The sequence below is a fragment of the Corapipo altera genome, unplaced genomic scaffold (genome assembly GCF_003945725.1).
Source record: "Corapipo altera isolate COAL_440 unplaced genomic scaffold, ASM394572v1 71, whole genome shotgun sequence".
Taxonomy (NCBI): Eukaryota; Metazoa; Chordata; class Aves; order Passeriformes; family Pipridae; genus Corapipo; species Corapipo altera.
In genome coordinates this window covers 6,494,848-6,518,274 of record NW_020884916.1, presented here as the reverse complement: position 1 = coordinate 6,518,274, position 23,427 = coordinate 6,494,848, and the positions used below count along the sequence as shown (strand labels likewise).

At 47.1% G+C, this 23,427-nt stretch overlaps 1 protein-coding gene across 1 annotated transcript in view; it reads left to right on the top strand.

Moving 5' to 3' along the window:
- Nucleotides 1-64: 64 nt before the first annotated feature.
- Nucleotides 65-23,427, top strand: part of ARHGAP32 (Rho GTPase activating protein 32) — a 183,308-nt gene continuing 159,945 nt past the window's right edge. The window contains 1 exon segment of the mRNA XM_027655496.1: nt 65-181. Within this exon segment, the coding sequence (XP_027511297.1) occupies nt 84-181 (98 nt within the window). The 5' untranslated portion in view covers nt 65-83.

Here is a 23,427-nt window from a genome sequence, read left to right as displayed (position 1 = left end):
CACACAGATCCAGGAGCACACACACAGATCCAGGAGCACACACACAGATCCAGGAGCACACACACAGAGGCTGCACACGCAACATGGAGGGAGGGACCGGAGCCGCCTTCTCCAGTGTGTGCGCTGCCGCGCTGGCCGCGGGGACCCTCGGCACTGGGACCGGCCTGGATGGACCTCACAGGTCAGTACCAGCCACAAACCCCCTCCCACGGGCTTTCCCTTTTTTTTACCCCTGCTTTCTTACAAATGGAGTGTCTCCGTGTCTCCGAGGGATGTAATTGTTTCACACTCGGTCGGAGCCCGATAAAGACGCAGAGCGGGGTTTAAGGAGGCGAGCGCGTTGTCCTCGCTTAGGGAATGCACCTTCATTTTAATATTTGCGGTGTTTTTAAGCCCGTGTGTGTGACTGTGTGTCTTTGAAGTGGTTGAGCATTTGAATGGAGAAAGGTTAATTGCCTCCTTCGATCAGATTACACCGGGGGTAGCTCACCCCGACATGGATAGAGCAGGCAAATACTAATTTTGCATCCTGTTCTTCTTGTGACAGCGGTCCTTGAGGCATTTTTGGGCAAAGTGTGTAGGATGTGGTTATTAGCGTGACAGAAATAGCATTTTTTATTAGAAATGCACTGTATCCTCTGTGTAGGAGAGAGGAGCACTCTGGCTGTACTTTGTGTGAGAGCTGCAGTAGTCACAGGGGCTCTGTGCTGAGCTGTTTGCTGGATTATTTTAATTTCTAATGGATAACTAAGTGCTGGCGATAGTATATGGGGTTAGGAATGATAGTTTTGGAGGGCCAGGTTATTGTGGAATGAAACAGTGCTGATTATCCTCATGGCAAATGGTCTCCTTCACCGTGGGCTCGGATTTGTGCTGTGGTGGGAGGCAATAAGCCTGGTGCTGTTGCAGTTCAATTTTCTACTTCAGGGCTGAGAGTGAATAAACATTTACTGGTGAGGAAAAAAGGGGGGAGCTGGGGAAGCAGTATCATTTAAAACTTGCTGTTCCCACCTACCTGGGTTACAGATCAAGGCAGCTTTACCAAACCAGGAGTTATTTATGAACCAAGCTGCCGGAAGCTGCAGACACAGGTTCTTATTTCACTGTATAATTATCAAGTCTTGATAATTTATGTTGACTCCTCCTACTTCACTTACACTACCAGAAACCCAAGGAGAGTAGCTCCTACCAGCACTGCAAAATTTCTCTGAGTTTGTCTGTGTTTTCTTTCTTCCTTGAAGTATTTATCCTTAGGGAAGCTGCTGCTGGATATCTGCTCATTGTTTGTACTAGGTAGTGACTTGGGCACTGTGAGAAAGGTGTTTGGGAAATTTTGGTTCTCCTTACTTGGAAACAACACTGTATTTAAAAATTAACTGTGTCTAGTGTGCTAATCTGAAGGCTTTACACTGCCCAACTCCCTTTGTGATGGAAAAAGCACAATATGCAATATACTGGCAATATTTTGTCACCCAAGTATAAAGCCACACAAATGTTGGAGGGAAATTTGTTTGGCGTGAATTCCCTTGGGAATCAGAGCTCTGACATTTGTGGGAAGCTGGCAGTGTCAGCGTGTGCAGCACTAGGTCTCTGGCTGAAGGCAGATAAGTTTAGTTTAATAAAATCTATGCAGTTTTCTTCCAAATGAGTCTTGTCATCCACAGAAACCTGCAGAATAAATAGGTTTTAGTTCTGGTAGTGACGTCCCCTTTTTTGTTGCTTGTGCAGAGAGTCCAGAGCATGACAGAACTTGGGATGAGCTGATTATGGTTGGCTGTCTTAAGGCAGATCTTTTGCTCATATTCCCTCTGTGTCCTGCCTTTCAGCACAGAGATCAAAATTGGTATTGTTTTTAGCAGCAAGACTTGCATTTAACAGGATTATAGAAGCATTTTTAACTTCATGCTCTCAGTCCAGTGCCCCTGATTGATGCTGGGAATGCGGGGAGTTTGCTGGTTATTGATGTCAAAGTTAATGTGCTGTGCTGATGCATCTTTTCTTCAGGAAAAAGCCGTTTTCCAAGAGCAGGGTTGCGGAGTCTTTGCCCTGCTCGTAGCAGCTTTTTGGCTGGAGGGGACGAGGGGTGGAAAAAACAGCAATGCTGAGCTTGTGCAGGGGCATTCATTGCAAGGGACAGGCTGTGTGTGTTCCTTGGGATGGATCCCATCCTCCAGGGCACTCTGGGATGGATCCCATCCTCCAGGGCACTCTGAGGGGATTTCTGTCCTGCATAACCCATTCTGGGTGATGTGGCATGTCACTATGTCACAGTTTCTTCTCTCGAGCTGCCTTTTCCTCCTGACCTCTGTGTGCCCTCCTCTCCTCACGCAGCTTTCCCATGCTCCAGCCCCCCAGGATGCTTTGTGTGGAAAAAAATGCCTTCATCTTGTCTTATGGAAGGAGGGGTCAGTTTATCAGAGCATTAGTGAGCATGACCTTGGCTCCCCCTGGTCTTTTTGCAACAGCCAGTGTATCGGAAGTACAGTGTGATATATCCTCAGTATTTGTATCAAAAATACAGAAATAATCATTTAATCCCTCTGTGTTGATCTTTTTGGTTTAATCTTCCATTGTGTTGAATGATGTTTCTCCTCATTGTTTGATACTTGCTGAAAACTTCAGGCCCTGCTGTCAGGGACACCAGTTTAATGTTTTGATATTCTGCTGCTGACAGTGGTCATTAAAGGGAATTAAATCCCTTATTCTCACCAGTGGCATTGTGTTGAAAAATGGAGTATTATTCCCAGCTTCCATTCAGTTATCAGCCTGGAGAAAAGGAAATTAAAGACAAGAGAAATGATGAAAGGGAGGAATAAGGTGACTTTGGATGGTGGCTGTGATGGACAGAAACCAGGAGAACTGGGATGAGGTCTGAGCTTCCCAGTCCTGAGGATAAGTACCAAAGCAGGCAGCTTTTGAGTCAGAGCAGGGGAAGCTTCAGTGTATATTCATGTAAAAAGGAAAAAAAGGCAGATGCACACTTTTTGTGTGCTCTTTTGGGTGAATGTACATTGGGAATAGCACTGGGATGCAGGGGCTGAGGTGGAGTGGGATCTCCTCGGTTCCATCCTGTTCCTTGGGTGGCAAAGTACAGGTACTCCATTGTTTACTCTTGTTTATTTGTTGAAGGAGTTTCTGTGTGCTGTTTCTGCAGAGGAGCTTGCAAACATTTGAACTGCATGTCCAGAGAGCAAGTTCAAATCTGACCCTGAGCACTTTGGTGCATCTCACACTCTGCTGCTGCTTTGGCCTGTGGTGGGACCAGGCGTGAGGTGTGGGGGGATGGTGGAGGAGGGCAGGGATCTGCACTTGGTGCCTTGCTTTGAAGCCCCACTTGTATTCCAGCTTCTCTTTGTGCCTCGTTCACTCCTCCTGAAGGTGTGAGTTGGAGTGAGTTGTCGCAGCACCTCTGGAGACCCTCTGGAGGCGATGGAACACCTGCTCCTCCGGCGGCTGCCTCTCCTCACGCAGTCCCATGGCTGATCTAGTTTTCTTCCTCCTCTGGGTAAAACAGCAGTAGAAGTGCAGTACTTGCAAGAGGTTGTTCCAGTTTCCCTTCAGAGCTGGTCTGAGGTGCTCTGTGGTGGCAAAGCCCATCCTTGGTGACGGGAGGTGGTGGCCGGGATTGGCAGAGCTGGGCGTGACCTTGGCTCCGCTTCCCACCCCAGGGACGGGCTCGATGTGTCAGATCATCTGTGTAAATTATCTTCATGGCCTCCACTCGAATTCAGAAAGGCCCTGCCTTCCCTCTCAGTGAGTCCCACGGCTGACTGAACTCCTGAAGCATCCGGAGGCTGACAGGGCACTGCTGCTCCTTGGGTTCCAGACGCTGCGCCATGTTCACTAAGAGACTCCTCGGAGTCAGAAATCCCTGGTTAATCAAACCTGGGGAAGGACTTCTAGCCTGACACCTCCCATAATGTTGAAGAGCAGAAAGCCCTTGTTCCATCAGCATGCCAAGAGTTTAACTCAGCTCTCTGGTTTTGCTACAGACAGTTCAATCTGGGAGCAATTTTAACAAGGGGTTCAGCACATCCTGTGGCTTTTCTGGAATAGACTGGTGGCTTTGCTGGACACTGAGGTGACACCCAGGCAGTGGTGATGGTTTACATTCTCTTGCCAGATGAATTCAGTGCAGGTGTAGCCCTGGTGGGATTTAACCACTCTTAGAAGGGGTGGTTCTGTTGTTATGACTCCACTTGAACCAAGTCACTGGGTGCATCTCCCTGTTCCAAACTGTGACATTCCAAGGAGCACAAGCCAGGTGAGGGGTTATCCTAAGGAGCACAAGCCAGGTGAGGGGTTATCCTAAGGAACACCAGCCAGATGGGGGGTTATCCTAAGGAACACCAGCCAGATGGGCGGTTATCCTAAGGAACACCAGCCAGGTGGGGTTTCCCCCTTTCCTTACACATTATACAGTGAATTTCCTGTTCACAGCACTAGTGAATAGTCAAGGATTTTTCGCTGTTTTCCCCTCCAGGGTTTATAAATTAGTGCTCCAAACCTTGCTCAGGACTGGAATGTGCAGATGAGGTTTCAGCCCTTAAGGAGTGTTTTAAACCAGGCAAATAGGCTTGATTCTTTGGCCACATTTTTTCGTTTGTGTTTCAGAAGGTTTTGTCCTTTTAAAAGTGAAACATAACAAGATACTACACAAGCCTTATTCAGAAACATTAAATACAATATTTCCAAGCCTTCTCAGTGTATCTTCTGTTATTAATACTTCAGTGGAATATCTTTGCTTGCTGTATGAGATAAATGTCATTTGTAAGTGTATCTCTTTGCAGTGTCTTCGGTGTCACTGTGCTGGATTCTGTTTTGGGAGTGTAAATGTGCTGGACCAACACGTGTTATGCTTTTTAAAATTTATTTACATACAATACCTGCCTGTTTTAAGTGCACGTGCCCACAGTGATTGTGTGAAAGTTTGTGTTTTAAATAAAGATGTGCTGGGACTTTGGAGAACCAAATCAATAGATCCATGAAATCAAGAGTCAAAAGGTAAATAAAAAGAGCACTAAACTACTTGATGCATTTTTTTTTCCATGGTTTTTGAGCAAATCTCACAGTCTGGAGAAAGGGGCCATGACACATATTTTCATGTTTTCCATTAGTTATTCAAAAGTAAGGGGAGAATTTTGAATGGCATCAAACACCAGCAAAGCCCTGGCTGCCTGCAGAGTAGGAGTGAGTTTTGACCTTGGGCCTGTGTCCCAACGCATTCTCCATGTTTGGTGCTCAGACCCCTCCTTTGAGGGCAGTGCCAGTGAGCCAGCCCGGCCCCTGCACACACAACAGACTTCTGCAGAAAAATCCCTGCTGTGGAACCAACTCTTGGTGGTGTTGGGAGCAGATTCCTGGAGTTAAATTGCTGTCCCATGGAACAGTGACAGAGGGGCAGCCTGGCTGGAGCACTTCTCCAGCCAGAAACAAGGCCTGGGTTGGGAAAAATAGAAAAAAAAAGGAAACTGTGCTGATGTCTCAATTTTACAGAGTCTCATCTGCTGCATAGTGTTGACAGCTTACTTTAAAAGGACTTTCCCAGCTCCTTGTGCTTCCCAGGGAGCTGCTCCTGGGCACACATGAAAACACTTAGATTTCCATGGGCTGGAAACCTCCGTTCCCTATTAACGGGGAGGGAAACAAGGCCAACACAAGATATCAGTTTCAGAGGAGGGTTGTTCTTAAATCCTGGTATTTGTGGTTGCTGAGAGCCATTAAATTCCTGCCCAGAAGGTTCACCAAAGCTGTGTTGACTTTTTTCATCTCCAAACTAATTTGCTTAATGCTGCCACGGTTGCTGTAGCTTTTTGCAGGAGCACAATAATGAGATTCCCAGACCTCTGATCGCTCCCATATCTGATCCTAAATCCCCCTGGGAAGCTGTGAAAGTGTCAGAGCTCTGCTGCTCCTGTTTGGGGGCTGTGCTGGCAGAGCTAGGGGTGGTTCCGTGTGTGAGATGTTGGGATGTGGCTGCTGGGAGGATGGAGGAGCTCAGCTTCAATCTGCAGCCTGGGAGCCAGCGGGAGTTTAAGGAACACAGAGGAGCTGCTGAGGATGCCAGCCAGGGGATCATTATTGGAGAGAAAAGACAAACACCTCCCCTTCCCCCTCCCAGCCTCTGAAGAGGGAAGCAAGTTTCATAGGGAGATGATTATGCCACTGGAAAAACTGCTGTGACAGCTCCCAGCACCACAAGTGGAGTTCTTGTGGGGGAAAATCTGTGTTAGACACACCAGGTCCTTCCCTTTCCTCCCAGTGTGTGTGGTGTGCAGGCACAGGGCTTGCCTGGAGTACTTGGAACTTACTCACCTCCTCCCCTTGGCTTTCTCTGCCTGCTTGAGGCTGATAAAGTTTGTTGTTTTCCAGTGAAGTTTGTTGCTTTCAAACGAGGTACCCCACAGACAAGTTTGGGAGTACAGATGGACATCTCAGTGACATTTTCCCCTGCTTATAAAAGCAGCCAGGATTGATTGGTTCTGAGTGCAAAATCAGAAGCTTTTTCTTTAAAACAAAACCAAAGTGAGGAAGGAGAACCCTTCATAGTTTTTATGTATATAATTAAAAAAAAACCAAAAACCAACCAAAACTCCAACTCAGTTTTAATTCTGAGGCACTGTTGTGTTCCTGGGGCTTCTTCACCCAAAGCCTTTAGCATTGGTGGGGTGTTAACAGTTTCATTCCATGCTTTATGGAAATCTCCCCCAGTCTCCATGTTAGATCTCCCTGGACATCTCCACACCTTCCAGCCCCTTCTGTGCACGGGCTGTGCCTGATTTTTAATTAATTGCCCCCAATCTTTTTGGGTCCCTTGCAACTCTGAGTATTCTGTGATTCTGATTTCCCAGTGGTGTCCCTCCAGTTGCCACAAATGGCTTCTCTCCAGTTCTGGAGCAGCAGGAACCTTGGTGGAGATGTTCCTTTTTGCCTTGTGTAGGACTGGTGACTTGAGGAGATAACAGGGCTTTTCTCCAGCATTCAGTGTTAACAAACATCCGAGACGCACCGATCACACAAAAACCTTTTCTCCAGCAAATGTCTCTCTCATTCTCCCTCTTCAGGGCTTGGCCACACATGGAACTTCTCAGGAACAGCTGCTCCCAAATAATTCCAGATGTGGCAGACCCTGAATAGAGTGTTCTGTTCTGTATTGGGCCTGCTCGTGCTGACCTTTTCCAATGCCTTTTATTGCTTTTTAGGCTCAGGATTACCTCTTTGCTCATTGAAAATACAGATTTTAGAAACTTTAAAATCCCAAAATTCACAGACAGAAGCTGAAACTCCTTTAATTTGTTGTTCTCCACTTGGAGTTGGCAAATAAAAGGTGCTTGGCTGTTCCTGTCGTTGCTCCTTTAGCAAGAGATGTTGCCATGACATGGCGAGGGAACTTCTGAGCTTCTTGGCCATAAGACTTTGTGGAGATAAAGATTTCCCTTCTAGGAATATGGAATTCAGCTTCTTGATGATGATTTTCCTTATTTCTGGTTTCTTTTTTGGTGGGGAAATGTCAGAGTTACAAATCCTGTAAGTGATGTTCAGATGAGTCACTGTGCAGTTGAGCAGTGCAGTGTGTGCTCGGACCACACTGACACAGCAACAGCCAGGGAAGCCCCGGGAGGAGCAGGGCTGGGAATGTTGGACCTTGCTGGCTGCTCCCTGTGTGAGGAAGAGCAGGAGCAGCAGTGCCAGCTGGAATGCAGCTGTTCCTTAGATCTGGCTCCTGTGCTGAGTCCTGTCACTGTGGATGAAGCTGGAGGATCATCGGCGTTTGCAGACACAAAACTCTTGGTGAAGACTTGACTTGCAGGGCTGGAGGGAAGGGCTGCTCTGTCTTTGAAACTCGCTGCTTTGAAGCTGAAATTTGTGTGGGTTCAAAAAGCCAGGGAGGTTAATCTGCAGCCAAAACATCGAAAAAGGAGAGGATTCATGTCTTTGGTTCCACTGTGCTCCATCAGCATCTGCAGCTCCCCAGAACAGCTCCCACCACCTGGAGAACAATCCTTGGAGACAGTGTGGTACCACTTAGTGATTTTGCCACACAGTTTTCCTCTGGATTCTGTGAAGACAGGTTTAATGGCATGTGCCATTACTGAGAAATGCTCTCTAAATGCAGATTTCAATGTCATTGAGAAAGGTGGTTTGAACACACTGTGCTGGTTCATGGGGCAGGAACCTCCTTGGAGTCCTTTGCAGCTCTTTCTGCTCCTTTGATCAGTAGTAAAGGTGTTAAAATGATGTATTTGGTTGCCAACAGCACTTAACTGAAAAAACATGACTAAAAGGAACAAAGGTAAAGCTGACGTGGTAAACTATTTTCCTGGGTTTTATTTGACTCTGTTCATAATTATAAACTCTCCTTTTCGTACCCTCTAAATGAACATGGCAGAAATGAACATCAGAGAATTCAGATTCTTTTCAGTTCTGTGTACAGTGGGGTTCATTCTCCTGGCAAAAAGCACAGCCAGGCATCAGAAGGGAAAAAGTATCTGTAGTAATATGAGGTAATGGCATATTTTCTGTTCTTCCTTCAGCACTGCTTTACTGGCACATCTGACTCGCCTTTTAGAGCAGCTGTTGGATCAAGGAGTGAGATGAAGTTGTGTGAAAGAGAGGGCCTGCCTCCAAGCTGGCATGGAGCAATTTTAGGAGTCTGCAGTACCCTTGGAGGCACTAAAAATTATTAAAATTATGTATATACACAATGGTAGAGTGAAAATGGTAAATGCACTTTTTCTTTTCTATTCTCTCTCAGGAGAATGGAAAATAAGTCCATTAGTGGAGTAGCCTGGATTTCTCTTTTATGCACTTGTTTGGTGTCCTAATGCAGTGGACTGACCTTTTATGAGTTTGCTCTTGTGTTGGAGGTTTGTTTAAACCTCTCCCTGTTGTCTCACATGGAGGGCTTTGACTTTTCCTCTGCCTGTTGCTGTTGAGTGTCCTGTGCCTGAGGCTGCCCAGGGCACTTGGGGATCTCAGGGGTGACCCCAGGAGTGAGATGAAGGTGGACCAGCACTAACTCTGTGCTTCTGCAAAACATTTAATTGAAGAGAGCACAGTAAAATTCCCAGGGCTCCCAAAGGATCTCTCCACCTTTTTAATTCGTCTCCTTTGGTTCTTCCAGCTGCTCCCCTCCTCTGGGAGAACACCCGTCCCAGTGCTGGCTGTGCTGGTTTGTACTGGAGGTGCTGGGTTTTCCTGTGGGGATCCCTTCCCAAATTGTGCTGTGTGTGCACTCAAAGGCTCGTTGTTAAGAAATGCCGACCTATTTCAGTGGCTTTTCATCATTGGTCTGACTGACCCCCCAAGCATTTAAAAACCAGTAACCAAGTTACTGAAAAATCCCAAGACTAACTTTAAAAATGATGCCTTTTAAGGTGCACTTTGATTATTATGTTTTTATTTGCCCTCCAGTTCAAGTTTTTAAGTGCACGATGTTCATGTTGTTCACCTTCCCTCTGCAAGATGATTTAACAATTCTAGAGAAAGCTGAGAATATTTCTTCACTGTTTGTCTCCATGACTGGAGCTTTGAAAATGCAAAATGCTGAGAGACTTGCAGTGAAATGGTAAGAAATTCTAAGATTATTGTCTGATAATATGATTCAAGGTCATGGCCAGTCCCAACAACATTTGTGCAGCTCTTGTAAGTCCTGGTGGTTGGTCTGGCAATAAAAACATTTCCCCATTTCTCCTCAGGTATTTTTTCTGGGTGTGTGTGTATAAATGTGCCCAAGCTTTTTGTTCTCTCTGAAAGGGATCGCAAGTTCAGCTTTCCTCAGAACGGGGAGGTTCTGTGGCAGCATCTCCTGCTCTGTGCAGGGCTGTGTAAATACACGCAGATGGCTGGAAGGGAACCTCCCCTTCCCTTCTCCCTGGCCAGGGGGGAGTTTCAGGTGCTGAAGGGGCACTCAGGTGATGCTCCTGCCTTGGACAGTTGTTCTCTGTCTCCTGCAGAGAAATGACAGCAACATGGATCTGTATTTGTAAGTAATTGTTGTGTGTCCTGCTGGAGTGCCCTGAAATAGCACTTTGACTTCGGGGTACGTGACACATTTCATGAGCTCCAGCTCCCCAACAGCACAAGGTGCTGCCCTGACTGATGCAGCAGACTCTGTAAATGAGATTTTGGATCTGATTACAGCTCCCAACATACTGACATCGGATCTAGCATTGGAAACAGATCCCCACTGAGCTGGGAAAACGCTGCTGGTGCCCACACAGGCTGGTTAATTAGTACCTGGCCCCTTTTTGCATCAAGATGTGCCTCTGCAGAGCGAAAAGTTTTGACAAATCCCCAGTGGCTCATGAAAGAACAGAAGGTAACTTTCTCTCTTGTGCATGCACAGAATTTTTTTGGTGCCTGCCAAGGACGAAGCAAAGTCTGGGTGCACAGAAATGGGAAGGCTCATAGGAAATAACCTCAAACTGCTATTTCCTGGAAAAAAAGAGTTGTGCAGTTGTAGATATAATGCATGACGTGGTTTTGGATGGAGTTTTGAGGACAGTAAATCTCTAGTGACTTACCCTGGTGTTACCTGCTGAAAAAAAACACCCTGAGTGTTTGGCCTAAAGAGAAACAACCCTTTTGTGCCCAGGGCTGTGCTATCTGTGCCTGAGCCCTGGTACCTGCACGGGGCAGGTACCACTGCAGTTCACAGTGTTCCAGCACTCGTTTCTCTCAAAGGAATCAGAAGTCAGGGAAACAGGGAGTTCCTAAATAATTCTGAGTAATCCTGACTCAGAGCTGGGCTGGCGGCAGGGCCCAGCTTAACCCCGTGGAGCTCTGCAAGGCTGTGCTGCCTCTCAGGCTCCAGGGAGGAGAAGGACAGCTGTGGGGGAGGAAATTGGGATCCACAGGGTCACTGCAGGGACACTCCTGGGCAGGGGGGGTGTGAGACTGTCCCGGATGTCCCCATGTTGCCTGCTGAGCTCTCCCATGTTCCAGCCCCTTTGCACAAGGAGCTCTGGCCACAGCCTTGACTTTCCCAGCAGTGGCTCCCAGCACTCCTTGTTTGGGGTTTGAAAGGTGTTTTGTTATCATCCATCAGGCTCTGGAAGTGCTGATCAGCAGGGAGTCAGTCAGGTGTGCAGCACAGGAGCAAACGGGAAATACTGGTTTGGGGAATGACTTTCATCCTCCTCAGGTTGTTTGGAGAGGGGGAATATGGAGACAGAAACTGCAAGCCCTCCTTGTTCCTTGTGGTGTGCCCACCCTTGATAATTATCTTTGCACGTGTATTTCATAAAAAATCTGATGTAACTATCCTTGGAGAAACCAGGAGTTCAAAGGAAGCCAACACCAGGGAGTTTGATACATATTGCATTGGAATGTGTCCACATGTGTGCTCTGACTGGGGAAATATTCTGCTTGTGCTGCTTCCAGAAACAAGGTATTCATGAGGCTACTGACGCCTTGTCTCTCCAATGTCCTTTCCCAAACTTGGCCTTTCCCCCTTTCCCAGCTGTCCTAAAGCACTCCCTAAGGCAGGAAATCAGAGAAACTGCACCCTTTGCTGTTGGACACACTTTGTGAATCAATGGACAAAGAGAACAGGAAGGAAAAACGAGCACATCAGGGGATTCCTTTTGCCACTGTCATAAACCTCAGAACGTAAGAAAATGATACTTTTCCCTACCTGTGCAGGTACCTTGAGTGTGCTAAAGGAGCTGATTGGACCTGCTCTCTTTGCACAGAGTGTGTGGCAGCTTGTCAGGGGAAAACAGGACATCAGACCCGAGCAGGTGGTTGGTTCAATGTTTTCTGTCACCGTTCCTGGCTGTGTGGCTTGGTGTGTGAAGGGTTTTTGTAGCTGTTTGCAACAACCCAAAGGGGGGAAGTGTTGACATGGTGTGAGTGTGGCCTAGCAGGAAGCTTCACGTGCAGACACATCTTGTGTGATAGGAAATCTTCTGTTTAGCAGTGCATTAGGTCTGTTTGCACTGGGAAAATCAAATTATGTTATTTTTAGAGAACGTATTTAATTACTGCTGCATTTACAATAAAACAAGTGTGTTGAAAGCTTTAATTATATAATGGGAATACGGAAGGATATCAGTCTCCATCCAAACCCAGAAAGGTTTGTCTTTTTTCACTTACTGTGCTCTCTGCTGTGGGTTCTCCAAAACATAATGGGAGGCATCAGATGTGGGTGGTATTTCCTGATCATTTACTACATGAACAATAAAGCAGAGCAAACTTGAAGAGGTCACTAATATAGTTTAGAGATCACTTAGGTTTTGCTTAAAAGACTTTTATATTTAAATATGATGGCCTGGCATGGCAAAACAAGGGGGCAGAGTTAGATGGCATATTGGGAAGGAATTCTTGGCTGTGAGGGTGGGGAGGCCCTGGCACAGGTTGCCCAGAGAAGCTGTGGCTGCCCCTGGATCCCTGGAAATGTCCAAGGCCAGGTTGGACGGGCTTGGAGCAACCTGGGCTGGTGGAAGGTGTCCCTGCCCTTGGCAGGGGGTGGGACTGGGTGGGCTTTAGAGTCCCTTCGAGCCCAAACCACTCTGGGATTCCATGTTTTATGAAATTCTTTTATGTTTGTGAAATGTTTCCCCAGACAAGGACTATTTAAAACCAATTTGAAAAAAGCCCCCAAATTTCTGATCCAAGTTTGCAGCAAACATTTCAGTGAGTTCATCTGTCTCTCTCTGGGAAGGAAAGCCCTCGGAGGAGGGAGGGAGCTGTGGCTGTCACATGCAATGGTGTCTCACTCCATGAACTGCCCGGGAGCGTCAGACCAGGGATGAGACCAGAGCTGAGAGGGAGACACAGATCACAAAGTCACATCCCTGTGGAAGCCACCAGTCCCTCCTGTGAGAGAGCAGGGAGAGGAGCCTGGCACGGGAATGAACCTCCTGGTGACCCCATCCAGCCCCTGGAACAGAGTTCCAGAACACAAAATGTGGCAGTCCTCTGGGGAGGAGATTCAGAGATGGTTACACATTTTGGTTGCACTGGGCTTTTCCATGACCTGACCACAAGATGAGGTGTGTTTTCCAAGGATTCTAGCAGTGCAGAGGTGATGTGAGGAGTGAGGAGGTGCTGTGGGATCGAGGAGGTGCTGTGAGCAGTGGGGAAGTGTTGTGGGATCGAGCAGTGGGTGACTTGCATTCCAGGGCAGTTTGGTGGCTCTGTAAGTCTCATCCTCACGAGAAGTCTGTGGAAGTGCTACCTGTGAGGCTTCTCTGTTCCCTGGAAGCTGCATTACATCTTACAGTTTTATTCCTTTGTTCACTGTATTTTTACCCATTTTATTTTTTACCCATTCTCCCACAGCCCTCTCTTTTGGCTGAGTTATTCATTATGCACTAAACACTCTGTTGCAGGTGTCAGTTCTAAAATCATCCTGATTACTGAGAAAAAGGCTTGAAGAGCACTGTTTTCTGCTGTTTTCCTGGGCACTGAAATTAATGTGTACTGGTTTCAACAAGATCTCATTGATCTGGGAAGGGTAAATAGCCCAGTCACTTCATTATCCTGCTGCTCTGCACAAGTGCCAACGGAATGGAAATGCTTTCATTTTCCAGACTACCCTTTGGGTGCTTGAGACAAATACTTTCAAAAGCTGGGCCACACTTGCTTTTTATTTGTTTGTTGGTTTTTTTTCTGTCAAACTGACAAAGCTATGAATCCCTCCATCACCTGCTCCAGGTGAGCAGGTCCCCTTTTAATGCCTTAAAAATACTGGGACAGCTTTCACTTGTAGGTATTTTGCCAAGTCATTGAGGCTTTATTTATCTATTAATTTCTTTTCCCAAGAGGGTATTTTATTCCTGACAGCATGAGTCAGGACAATGAAAGGTTGCAGTGAAGTCTTCCAGCCTCTCCTGTGATGCAATATGGACTGAGATGAAATGTTACCTTAGTCATACTGAAAATAAACAATTAATGCTCTTCCCATCTACTTCTTTCCCCAAAGCACATCATTTAGGGAGCTCCTGGTAGGGGGAAGTGTGTTTTATGTGCAAGCAGGTTGTCAAAATGGGTTAAAAAAGTGTCCCTGGTCATATTTTATGGAGAGAAAGCTTTTATGGAGCAGAGACAGCAGCCGGCACTCTTGGGTCTTGTTCCAACCTTCACTGACTCAGCCAATGCTGAGTCTTCTTGTGCATTATTTACACCACTTTTAAGGCAGGGCTAACAGAAATAGCTGCTTTACAGGAACATTTTGACTGAATTGTGAAGAGCTGGTGGGCTCAAGTATAAAAATTACTTTGGGGCAAAATTTTATCATTTTCCTGTTGCTCTTCCAAACCAGGATTGGAAGGTGGGTTTATTTGGAGCAGGATTGCCCTTGTTTATCCCTACTCCCTGAGTGCCCAAGGCTCTGGGGGGGCTGGATGTTGACACAGATGTCAGGAGGATGTTGCAGATGTTGTGATTCTCCTCACTGTGGCTTCCTGTTTTGAACTGTAACAGGGACACAACAGGGCCACCTTGATCTCTCATTGCCAGCCATCCAAACATGTAATTCCATGTGCCAGCAGTAAAGCCTGGCTTTCCTGGCCTTGCAGGGTTTAATTTCTCAGTGGTGGGAATGCACAGTGTGTTGTGTTGGCCAGGAAAGGTGGTGTGATGGCAAAGGGAAGGGTTTAGAGCATCATTCCAAGTGCTGTTACCAGCCCTAATCAGATTTTCTGCCCTTTTCCTGACTTTCCAGTTCCCTGCTCAGCCAGCAGAGTTCCCCAGAGTTCCTGTGTGGCACAGAGGAGCACTTGGCATCCTTTATTACCCTGCTGCAGAGGCACAGTGGGGGCAGAGGAACTGTGGCATTTACAGAGGTGGAACCAGGCCAGGAGGGATTTCAAAGGCAGAGGAGGCAGCAATAAGTGGTTTTCAAGGATTGGTTTTGCCAGTGAGGAATGATGGAAGGCAATTACAGTTACCTGATATATCTCTTTTCTCCCCCACATCTGCTTAAATGTCACTGGACCTCACCTGGGTCAGGCCAGGCAGCTACCTCAGTGCCCTGGGGTGTCTCTGGCTTCTAAAGGGACAGTGATGCTTCAGTGGTAATTGGGAGGGAGGAGGATTAACTGTTCTTGAAAAGCCATTTGAGCAGTGAATCTGCACAGCTTGGCTGGCCCCATCCATCTGCTGGGACAGTTCTCTCTGTTTAACACATGGCAGTTCATTTTCCCATTCCTGGAGGAGCTGGGGAGCCTCCCCAGGCATGGCAGGGCCCTCCTGGAAAGTTCTGCAGAAGAGCTGGAGTTTCGTGCTGGGAGAACAAGAGAGGAGGTGCAGGAATCTCCTGTCACTGTCCTGTGCCCACCGCGGTCCTTGGCTGGGCAGGCCAGGGCTGACTCTTGCTTTGCCTCACTCCTGTTCCTTTTCCCTGGGTTCCCCAGGCTGACATTCCTTCTGCTCTGTGACTTCTGTCCCAGCTTTAGCTTCCTGCCTTTCTGCTCTCACGAGCAGCACCATGTCATTGTCCTTGGTGGGGCAGCACGGGTTAAACCCAGCCTGGGTTAAACCCAGCTCAGGTTCCTGCTCCTCTGCCTGCTCAGGTGAGCTGAGAGGTAACAGGAATGGTTGATCAGCAGAACTTTGTGCACGTATTTTATGGGACTGGGCAAAATTCCAACCTGGGAACTCTTCTTGTTTCTCTTTATTTACTTTACTTATTATTATATTGTTCCTGTCCTTTCTTATGCCAAAGACTTTCCCACCTGCTGTTTTATTTTTTCTTTCCTTTTTTTTTTTCCTGCTGAGTCATTGCCCAGCTCCCCAGTGATTTGTGTACCTCCTTCCTGGAGTCCTGGCTGGGGTTGTCATGTCTCTCTGTGCTTTGCTGTCCCATGTCACTCCCCTGCCCTGATCCAGGATCCTGCAGAGCTGCTGCCGTGGTGTCCCTTGGAGCAGGGGGAGTGAGCCAATTGCAGATGGCAGACCTGTGCTCAGTGAGCTGTTGTTCCTGTGCTGTTCACATTCTGAGATTGTTCCTTTTCCTTGTGCAGAGGCAGCTGGTGAAGGCAGGCATATTATCCTGGAACTGAGGGACAGGAAGCCGTGTTTGCTTTTGATTTTCCATGCCTTGCACTGCTGGCATCTACTGAGGCACTTACACACCTTCCAGATTTTTCACCCTCTCTCGTGCATTAGAGGGGTCCTCTGTTTGTTCTTTGAGTATCTTTTCAATCTTGACTTGTCTACAAATACATAATTCACTTTTTTCCTTTCTTTGTCCCTGCTTCCTTGTTTCAGGGACTTTGTTTTCTCACCTGATGTAAAATTAGAGGTTTCTTAAACCCACAAAATGATGAAGCAATGCAATTAATACACTTCATTTTAAAAGGGTGATTTTTTCCCCCAATTTTAAAATGACCTTGTTCTCAGTCACAGGTTGATTTCTGTAATTCTTACATTTTCTTGCTCAGAGTTTGCTTTTAAAATTAAAACACAAAACCTGCCCTTTTTTATTTTTCTTCCAAAGTGTTTGTGTTTCAGATGCTTCCCCTCCAATTAATTAGAAATAACAACAACCAACAAAACTGTTCTTTTTTTCCTGTGCTCTGGCATTCCCAAGGGATTAGGGTGATGGTGCATGATGCAGCATTGCATCACCCTTCCATGCCCAGACCCGCAGCTCCAGCACTGGCAAAGCAAAGATAAATGTCCGCATTCTCTTCACTCGATGTGAAGAGACACAGAGTGATGTTAGGACAGGATCTTGGTCTAGTTTAGCACCCTGGTCTCGTGAGTGGCATTGCTGCCCATGGCAGGGGTTGGAATTAGGTGACCAATGCAAACCAGTCTGGGATTCTGGGATTCCATGACCTGCAAAAGCCCCCATGATATTCCCAGGGCAGGAGGTGGCCAGAGTCCACAGAAGGTCTCTGAGGAGCGTGTTCAGATGTTCCCCATCCCCTCTTTGTGGAGCCACGTCCCCCTGCAGCGGAACCAGAGTGATGTTGGGGCTGCTCCAGGGGTTCCCAGCCTGGCACTGGGATCAGGCCCAGGGCAGCTCCTGGGGCTCTGGCCCAGCAGGAAGCCAGTCCTTCTGCAGATGGATTTACTGCTGCTGCAGGGCAGCGTCTGGAGAGGTGGGCAAACACCTCTGCTGGCCCTCAGATGGCTGGGGAGGAGTGGGAGCTACCCCTTTTAGGACAGCAGAGCCCTGGCAGGGGCTCCTGAGGCTGCTCTGGGGGCCCCTCAGGCTGTCCCAGGAGCCTCCTGGCTGGGCAGAGGTGCTGTCCCGAAGCTCTTTGATGACACTGCTCTCTGCAGCCTGGGATCTCTCTCTGCACTGGTCCTGCCAGTCTTTGTGTATGGCCCTCATTGCTTTCTCTCCCCTTCCCTCTTTGCCAGGAGTTCAGAAGGCAGTGGGAGAGGAGGAGCTGTCGTGTAAAACCTCCGTGCTTGGAGCCACAGGCTGGAAAAGAGCAGAGATCAACACTCTTATTCTCTTATCCTCCAGGAGTGTCCTAATGACCTGTTGTAGGCTGGGCTGGGCCTTGTCTCTGCTCCATCAGGCTACAGCATTTTGTGGCAAGGGTTGGGGGAGAGCAGAGTGTGCTCCTCTGCTCTGCACAGGAGGGGACTGTTCTCCCTGAGCCTTGATTTCTTTTCCTCTAGACCCTGCAAAGGTGTTTGGTTTTTCCGTGCCTTGTGTGTGATGAGGGATTGGGAAACTGAAGTTCTTTCCTTCCTGAGGCTCAGGACCCCTCTGAAATCCTGGACAAGCTGAGCTGTCTGTTACTTTCGGGCTTGGAAAATGGATGGACATGTTCTCTTTGCTCAGCTCTTGTCTGCTTTGATGGAGACAGTCCTTGCCTTGATGCTTTATGGTCTCCTGGCCTACCCAAGCTCAGCTTTCAGCATAATTGGGGTCACTGTTTATTATCTGGAGTCCATATAATCCAGGTTAGGCCTGGCATCTCAGTGTTGTGCTGCTCTGAGCAGCCTTTAGAGTTATAGGCGTTTTTTATGATGTAGCATCTCTCCATCTCTCCTCCAAAAAAGCAAAATAATCTAAATTAGACTGAAGCCTTGGCTAATTGTTCTTTCTCTATTCATCTCTGAGGCAGCAGGAAAGCAAGCAGCAGGGTTTCCATTCACAGCAGACTCTGCCAGCTCCTCTGCCTTTCTACCAAAATCCATGGGGGTGGTGAAGGTAAAAATGGGCAGCAGTGGCTGCAGCTGTACCCTTGAGAGCTCGAGGCAGGGAGAGTGAGGAACTCTTTCCTGTATATTGAGGTTTCTTATTATTCACTGAAAAAGGTAATTAACAATTGCAAATTATTTCAGAGGTCAAAGTAAACGTAGAGGAACCTCAAGCCCTCCCCCGAGCAGTCAGACTTTAAGGTGCAGCTGCCGTGGGTCTGAGCTGGTCCAGGAGGCTCCTGACTGCAGAGGGCTGAATTCCTGCCAGGTCCATCCCCATGAGGACGTGGTGAGTGTTCCCCAGCCCTGCCCACCCAGGGCTGGCAGTGGGGAGGGGTTTGATCTGATCTCGAGTCCCAGCAGAGTTCAGGCTGCAAGTTAAACTGAGTGCTGTCCACCTTTGGATGATTTGGGGAAACTGCCTCCTGAAAGGGACTCACTGGAGGATTGAGGTTGTTCTATGTCAGGTTTTCTGGAAAACTCCCCAAGTGCCAAGTGCTTTTGTTTTCCTTTGGTGCCATCCCCCTGTGCTCTGAAGTGCCAGAGCTGCAGGAGCGTTGGACCAACACTGTGAGCACAGAGTGGGATTGTTGGGGTGTCTGGGCAGGGCCAGGAGTTGGACTGATGATCCCTGTGGGTCCCTCCCAACACAGCCCATTCTGTGATTCCGTGAAATGGTTTTTGGTTGTTAAAGAGCACCAGTGCTGGGCTGATGGTGGTGCTGTACTGAATGGAAGTGGTTCTGAGCCATGGTGAGATGTGACCCCAGTGACACTTTATCTTCAGCTCTCAGGTACCACTTCTTGTCACCCCTGCATCTTCCTGCACCCCTCCACATCCATCTGCTCCTTCCCTCCTCAGGAATGGGAGTGCCTGGGCAGGCTTGTCCCAGTGCTGTGAGAGCCAGGACACCCCATTCGTGTGTGACACATGCCTGTGCTCTGAGAAATAATGGCAGCGTGGTTTTACACATCCCCTGCCCCTGTGACCCCACCTGCTGAAATCCATCCCCAGGGATGAGTTACTGCAGTTGGAGCCTCCATTCAATTCCACTGAGCTGCTCAGGAGGTATCCAGTAGGAATAATAATGATGAAATATGTAAGTGGTGATTTCTAGATGTAGAAAGGACTGAACAACCTCCTATTTGCTTTTGACACTGAAATGGAGTGATAGTGGGAGGTAGGAGGAAGGCTGTTGTAAATGTGATGCAAGGGCCACCAGTCATTCAACACTGTTATTTAAGTCAGAGTAGCTCCAGTTATTTATTTGCATATGCTTATCTTTTATTATTTGTTCAGCTAATCAGGTTCTGGTGTCCCAGAGTTCATTTCCATTCTTTTCCAAGTGTTAATTCACTGGCAAGTCTACTTTGGATGGGTTTTTCCTCTGGTTTCATCCACGGAGTACCCCATGACCACATTCCCAGTGGGATGGATGGAAGGTGAAGCTCTAGGTGGGTGACAACCTCCACTGAAATGTTTTAGTTGGAGAAAGGCTTTCCCTGGCTGACTGGACAAGTTCTAAATGTTGTCTCGTGTTATGAACAGTTGTCACTTAGCAGCATGCAAGGCTAATTGTAGCTGATTAGCTGATTGCATTTGATCATTCCATGTGCTTAAAGCGTCATTTTTCCAGTATGTGCTTCTGTGAGGAAAGACTGAATTTACCAGTCTTTGCATTGGCACTGAACTCCAACCAACCACGAGATCAGATGGATGTCCTTGGATCTGGGTCAGGCCATTCTTTGCCATTTGGGGGCTCCTTTGATCTGTGCTGCCCTTGGATTAGTGGGAGCAGATGGGGTTCAGTCCTGCTTTGTGTCATGGTGATGTTTGAAAACTCCAGCAAAGATCAGAGCAGCGTTTGCTGGGCAAGGGGGAGATGTGAGGGGAAGAGCTGGGCAGAAAAAAGCTGAATTTTAACAAGGCAAACAAAAAGAGGAGATTGCAAAGGAACTGCAGGGAGCAGGTTTTGACTGGGAGCTGGTACGATGGTCCCTGTTGGTGTCATTGGGGTGATGGAGGGGAGTGAGGCTAAACCCTGTTGTGGAGTGGAGATCATTCCAACCGTTGCCAGTGGGAAGGAGAGGTCCAAAGGCAGGACATCCCACTGCCACTGCCCCACAAGAAGTTCCTGCTGATGAGCCCAAGTTCAGGCACCTCACCAAGGCAGGAGCAGCATCTTTTCCCTCCTCTGTTCTGTGTTGAAACCTCAGAGCTGCTTGTAGCTGTTTTTTACTGGTAAATAAGAGCTCAGTGCCCTTTTCCCTGGGGGCAGTTCTTTTTAATACTTTTGTATTTGTTCCTGAATCAAACAAAAGAAATCCAAGCTAGGGCTCAGTGATTCTGATTGTGCAGTGATTTCCTAATTCTTTTTCTCATACTGGGCAAAGTGATGAGAGAAACCTATTCTAGAGGAATTGTTTTTATTGACTGACACTGTGTTCTGAAAAAAAAAAGTCAAGCACCTACTAAAACAATGTCTTTTATGTGTTGCCAAATAATAGAGCAGGTTTGTTCAGTAATATGTATGTAAAAGCATGAGAATTCTGTGATTATTTTTATAAAGCTTTTTAATAACTAAGAACATGTCTCAGAGCTTGTAAAAGCTGAATATTCCAAGAACTTATTCTTTTCATAAAGTGCTTAAAGAAATGCCAGTTATGCAAAGCCTGAATGCAAATTCTTACAGCCCAGTTCAACAAAGCTCTTTGGTTTTCCATGTTCCAATCCCTTGCAGAGCAGGGAGTGCATTTCTCTGTATTCACTGATGGATTCAGAGCTGGATGTTGCTGAGCTGAGACATAAAACACAGCCGGTGAGACGGGGGCAGTAAATGAAGCTGCCAAAACCATGGTAGAGCAGAACCAAAACAAGGTGGTGGGTCTGTTGACCCCCAGTTGCTCTCAAATGTAGAGAAGGTTTACCAAAGGTGTTTGGGGGCTGATCTTCCCATGTACCTACAGAACCAGGTTTTGAGGAGAAGAAACAGGTAATTACTTCTAAGCAGGCAAGATAAAATCTTTTACTCAATATTAAAATAGAGATGAGCCAACTTTTCTGAGTTAGGGTACGGTTCTACATTTCTGAAGGTTTAGCTCAAGACACAGGTGAAACTTCTGAGTTTTGTAACATTCTGGTTACAATACTTTGGTGTATTTGAATTTCCATTGGAGTGTCTGTAACTCAGTGCCTGTTTTAGCATAAGAATTTACAGAGTTAGAGGAGTTACAGAACATTCTGAGTTGGACAGGACCCTAAGGGTTTGTGGCACAGTCTGGGGTTCTCCTCTCCCCTCCTCCCTCCCCCTTGCTGGGTGTGAGAAGCATCTCAGTGTTCAGTTATTCTATACCCTGAAGGTCCTTGGAACTGGTCAGAGGTGTCTGGGGCCTGCTGGATGAGAATGTTGGCAGTGCCCTCCAGCCCTGGAATCACAGAATCCCAGGGTGCTTTGGGTTGGATGGGACCTTAAAAGAAATTTGGTTTCATGTCCTTTCCATGGACAGGGACACCTTCCACCAGCCCAGGCTGCTCCAAGCCCTGTCCAGCCTGGCCCTGGACACTTCCAGGGATGGGGCAGCCACAGCTTCTCTGGGCAACCTGTGCCAGGGTAAACCTCACAGTAAAGAATTCCTTCCTAATATCAAATTAAAGGATCCTTTTCAGTTTGGAGCCACGTTGCTGCAGGCTGTGGGGGCTCTGGTGCAGCTGAGGGTTTGAGGGGCTCTGTGCTGGGTCCGGGACACTAGGAACACAACTAGGGACTGAAAGGACAGTGACCAAGGAGAGAAGGGACCTGTGGGACCTGAAAACGTCTCCTTGCTAGAATGGGAATTGTCCTGCCCAGACTTGCCCATTTGCCCACAGGTTTTAAATTCCAGGTAATCTGATTTTGTTGGTGCAACTTTTATTTGACAGCTCAGAAAATGTGGTTTAAATATTGTTGAAAATTAGTAAACAAGGTGTATATTTGGAAGTCTGAAAACTCAGTAAAACCTTCGAGCAAAGATAATTGTCTGACTATTGGAACTTGTATTAAAGCATGTCCTGAGAGCTGGACCAGAGCAGGGAACCAAGGTGTTAATTAATCAATCTCTCCAGTGCTGTTGGCCTTCTCTGCCTCCCTCTACACAGGAACATTCACAGTGGAAGGGTTGCCATGTCCACTCTGGCATTTAAAAAATTAATCAAGTGATGGTGCTGATTGAAAAAAGATCTTTCTTTAAAACTTCCTATATTTCATTTTTTTAAAAGTTTTTTAAATGTCATATGTTCTTCATTTAAGAAGAAAGGTTAATACAAAACAAAAAAGAGATTTTTTTTCTTCCTCAGAGAAAGAGATTTCAGCCAGCTCAGAGTCTCACTGAGCAGGTGGTGATACAAATCAAGAGGGAAGGCATTTGTTTTGTTCTTTAAAAAAATGTTTTGTAGGAATAGAAACCCCAGAACTAAAAATATGTGTGAAGTGGGTTTGGTGACCATGTGAATTGGCTTCTAGAGCAGAATGGCAGTAACTGGATTTGGGGTTCCCACATTCCCTTTGACTCCAGTGCATTGGTCACGTCCAGCTCAGCACTCCTGGGGGCAGGTGAGCACCAGATTGAATTTGGGATTTGAACATTGGAAAAACCAGAACTTTTGATACTCTGAGGTATTTTAGAACTGTCTTTGTAGCTGTAACTTACATGGTTCATTTTTGAAAGCAGTCACAACCAGTAAAATGGAATTAATCTGTCTTTGTAACAGTGCTGATCCTGTTCAGGTCTCTGTTCCCATGGCTGGGAGATTTCAAACCCAAAGATTTCGTGCTGTATCTGGGCACGTGGATAAATGTGCCTGTGATTCCTGACGTTCCCAGAGAGGTGAATATGGACCAGGGAGCTGCATAGCACGGGAAACTTGGGTTTATTTTTCAACCTCTGCTCCCCCAGCCCAGCAGTTCTTAGCCCTCAGGGACCCACAGCCCCCAGGCTGGTGTGAACTCCCAGAACAGAGGGATCAACATGAGTTCAGTGGCCCTGGGACACTCAGAGCAGGGCCGAGAAATCCAGGGACACCCAGAACAGGGCTGAGAAATCCAGCCGGGCTGTGTTTGCTGCTGTTGGAATGACATTTCAGTCCAGGGGTTTTTAAATATTCTCTTATTGTAATATACTGTCACTGCCTTTGTTTTCCTTGTGCAGTGCCTTCCCAAACAATTGAATTTTGGCTCCCTGAGGACGAACTTCCATCAAAAGCAGCAATTACAGCTTTTAACTTGGTTCAGTCAGTGGCAGCAAAGCCTTTGGTTGTGCCAGGCTCTCACTCTGT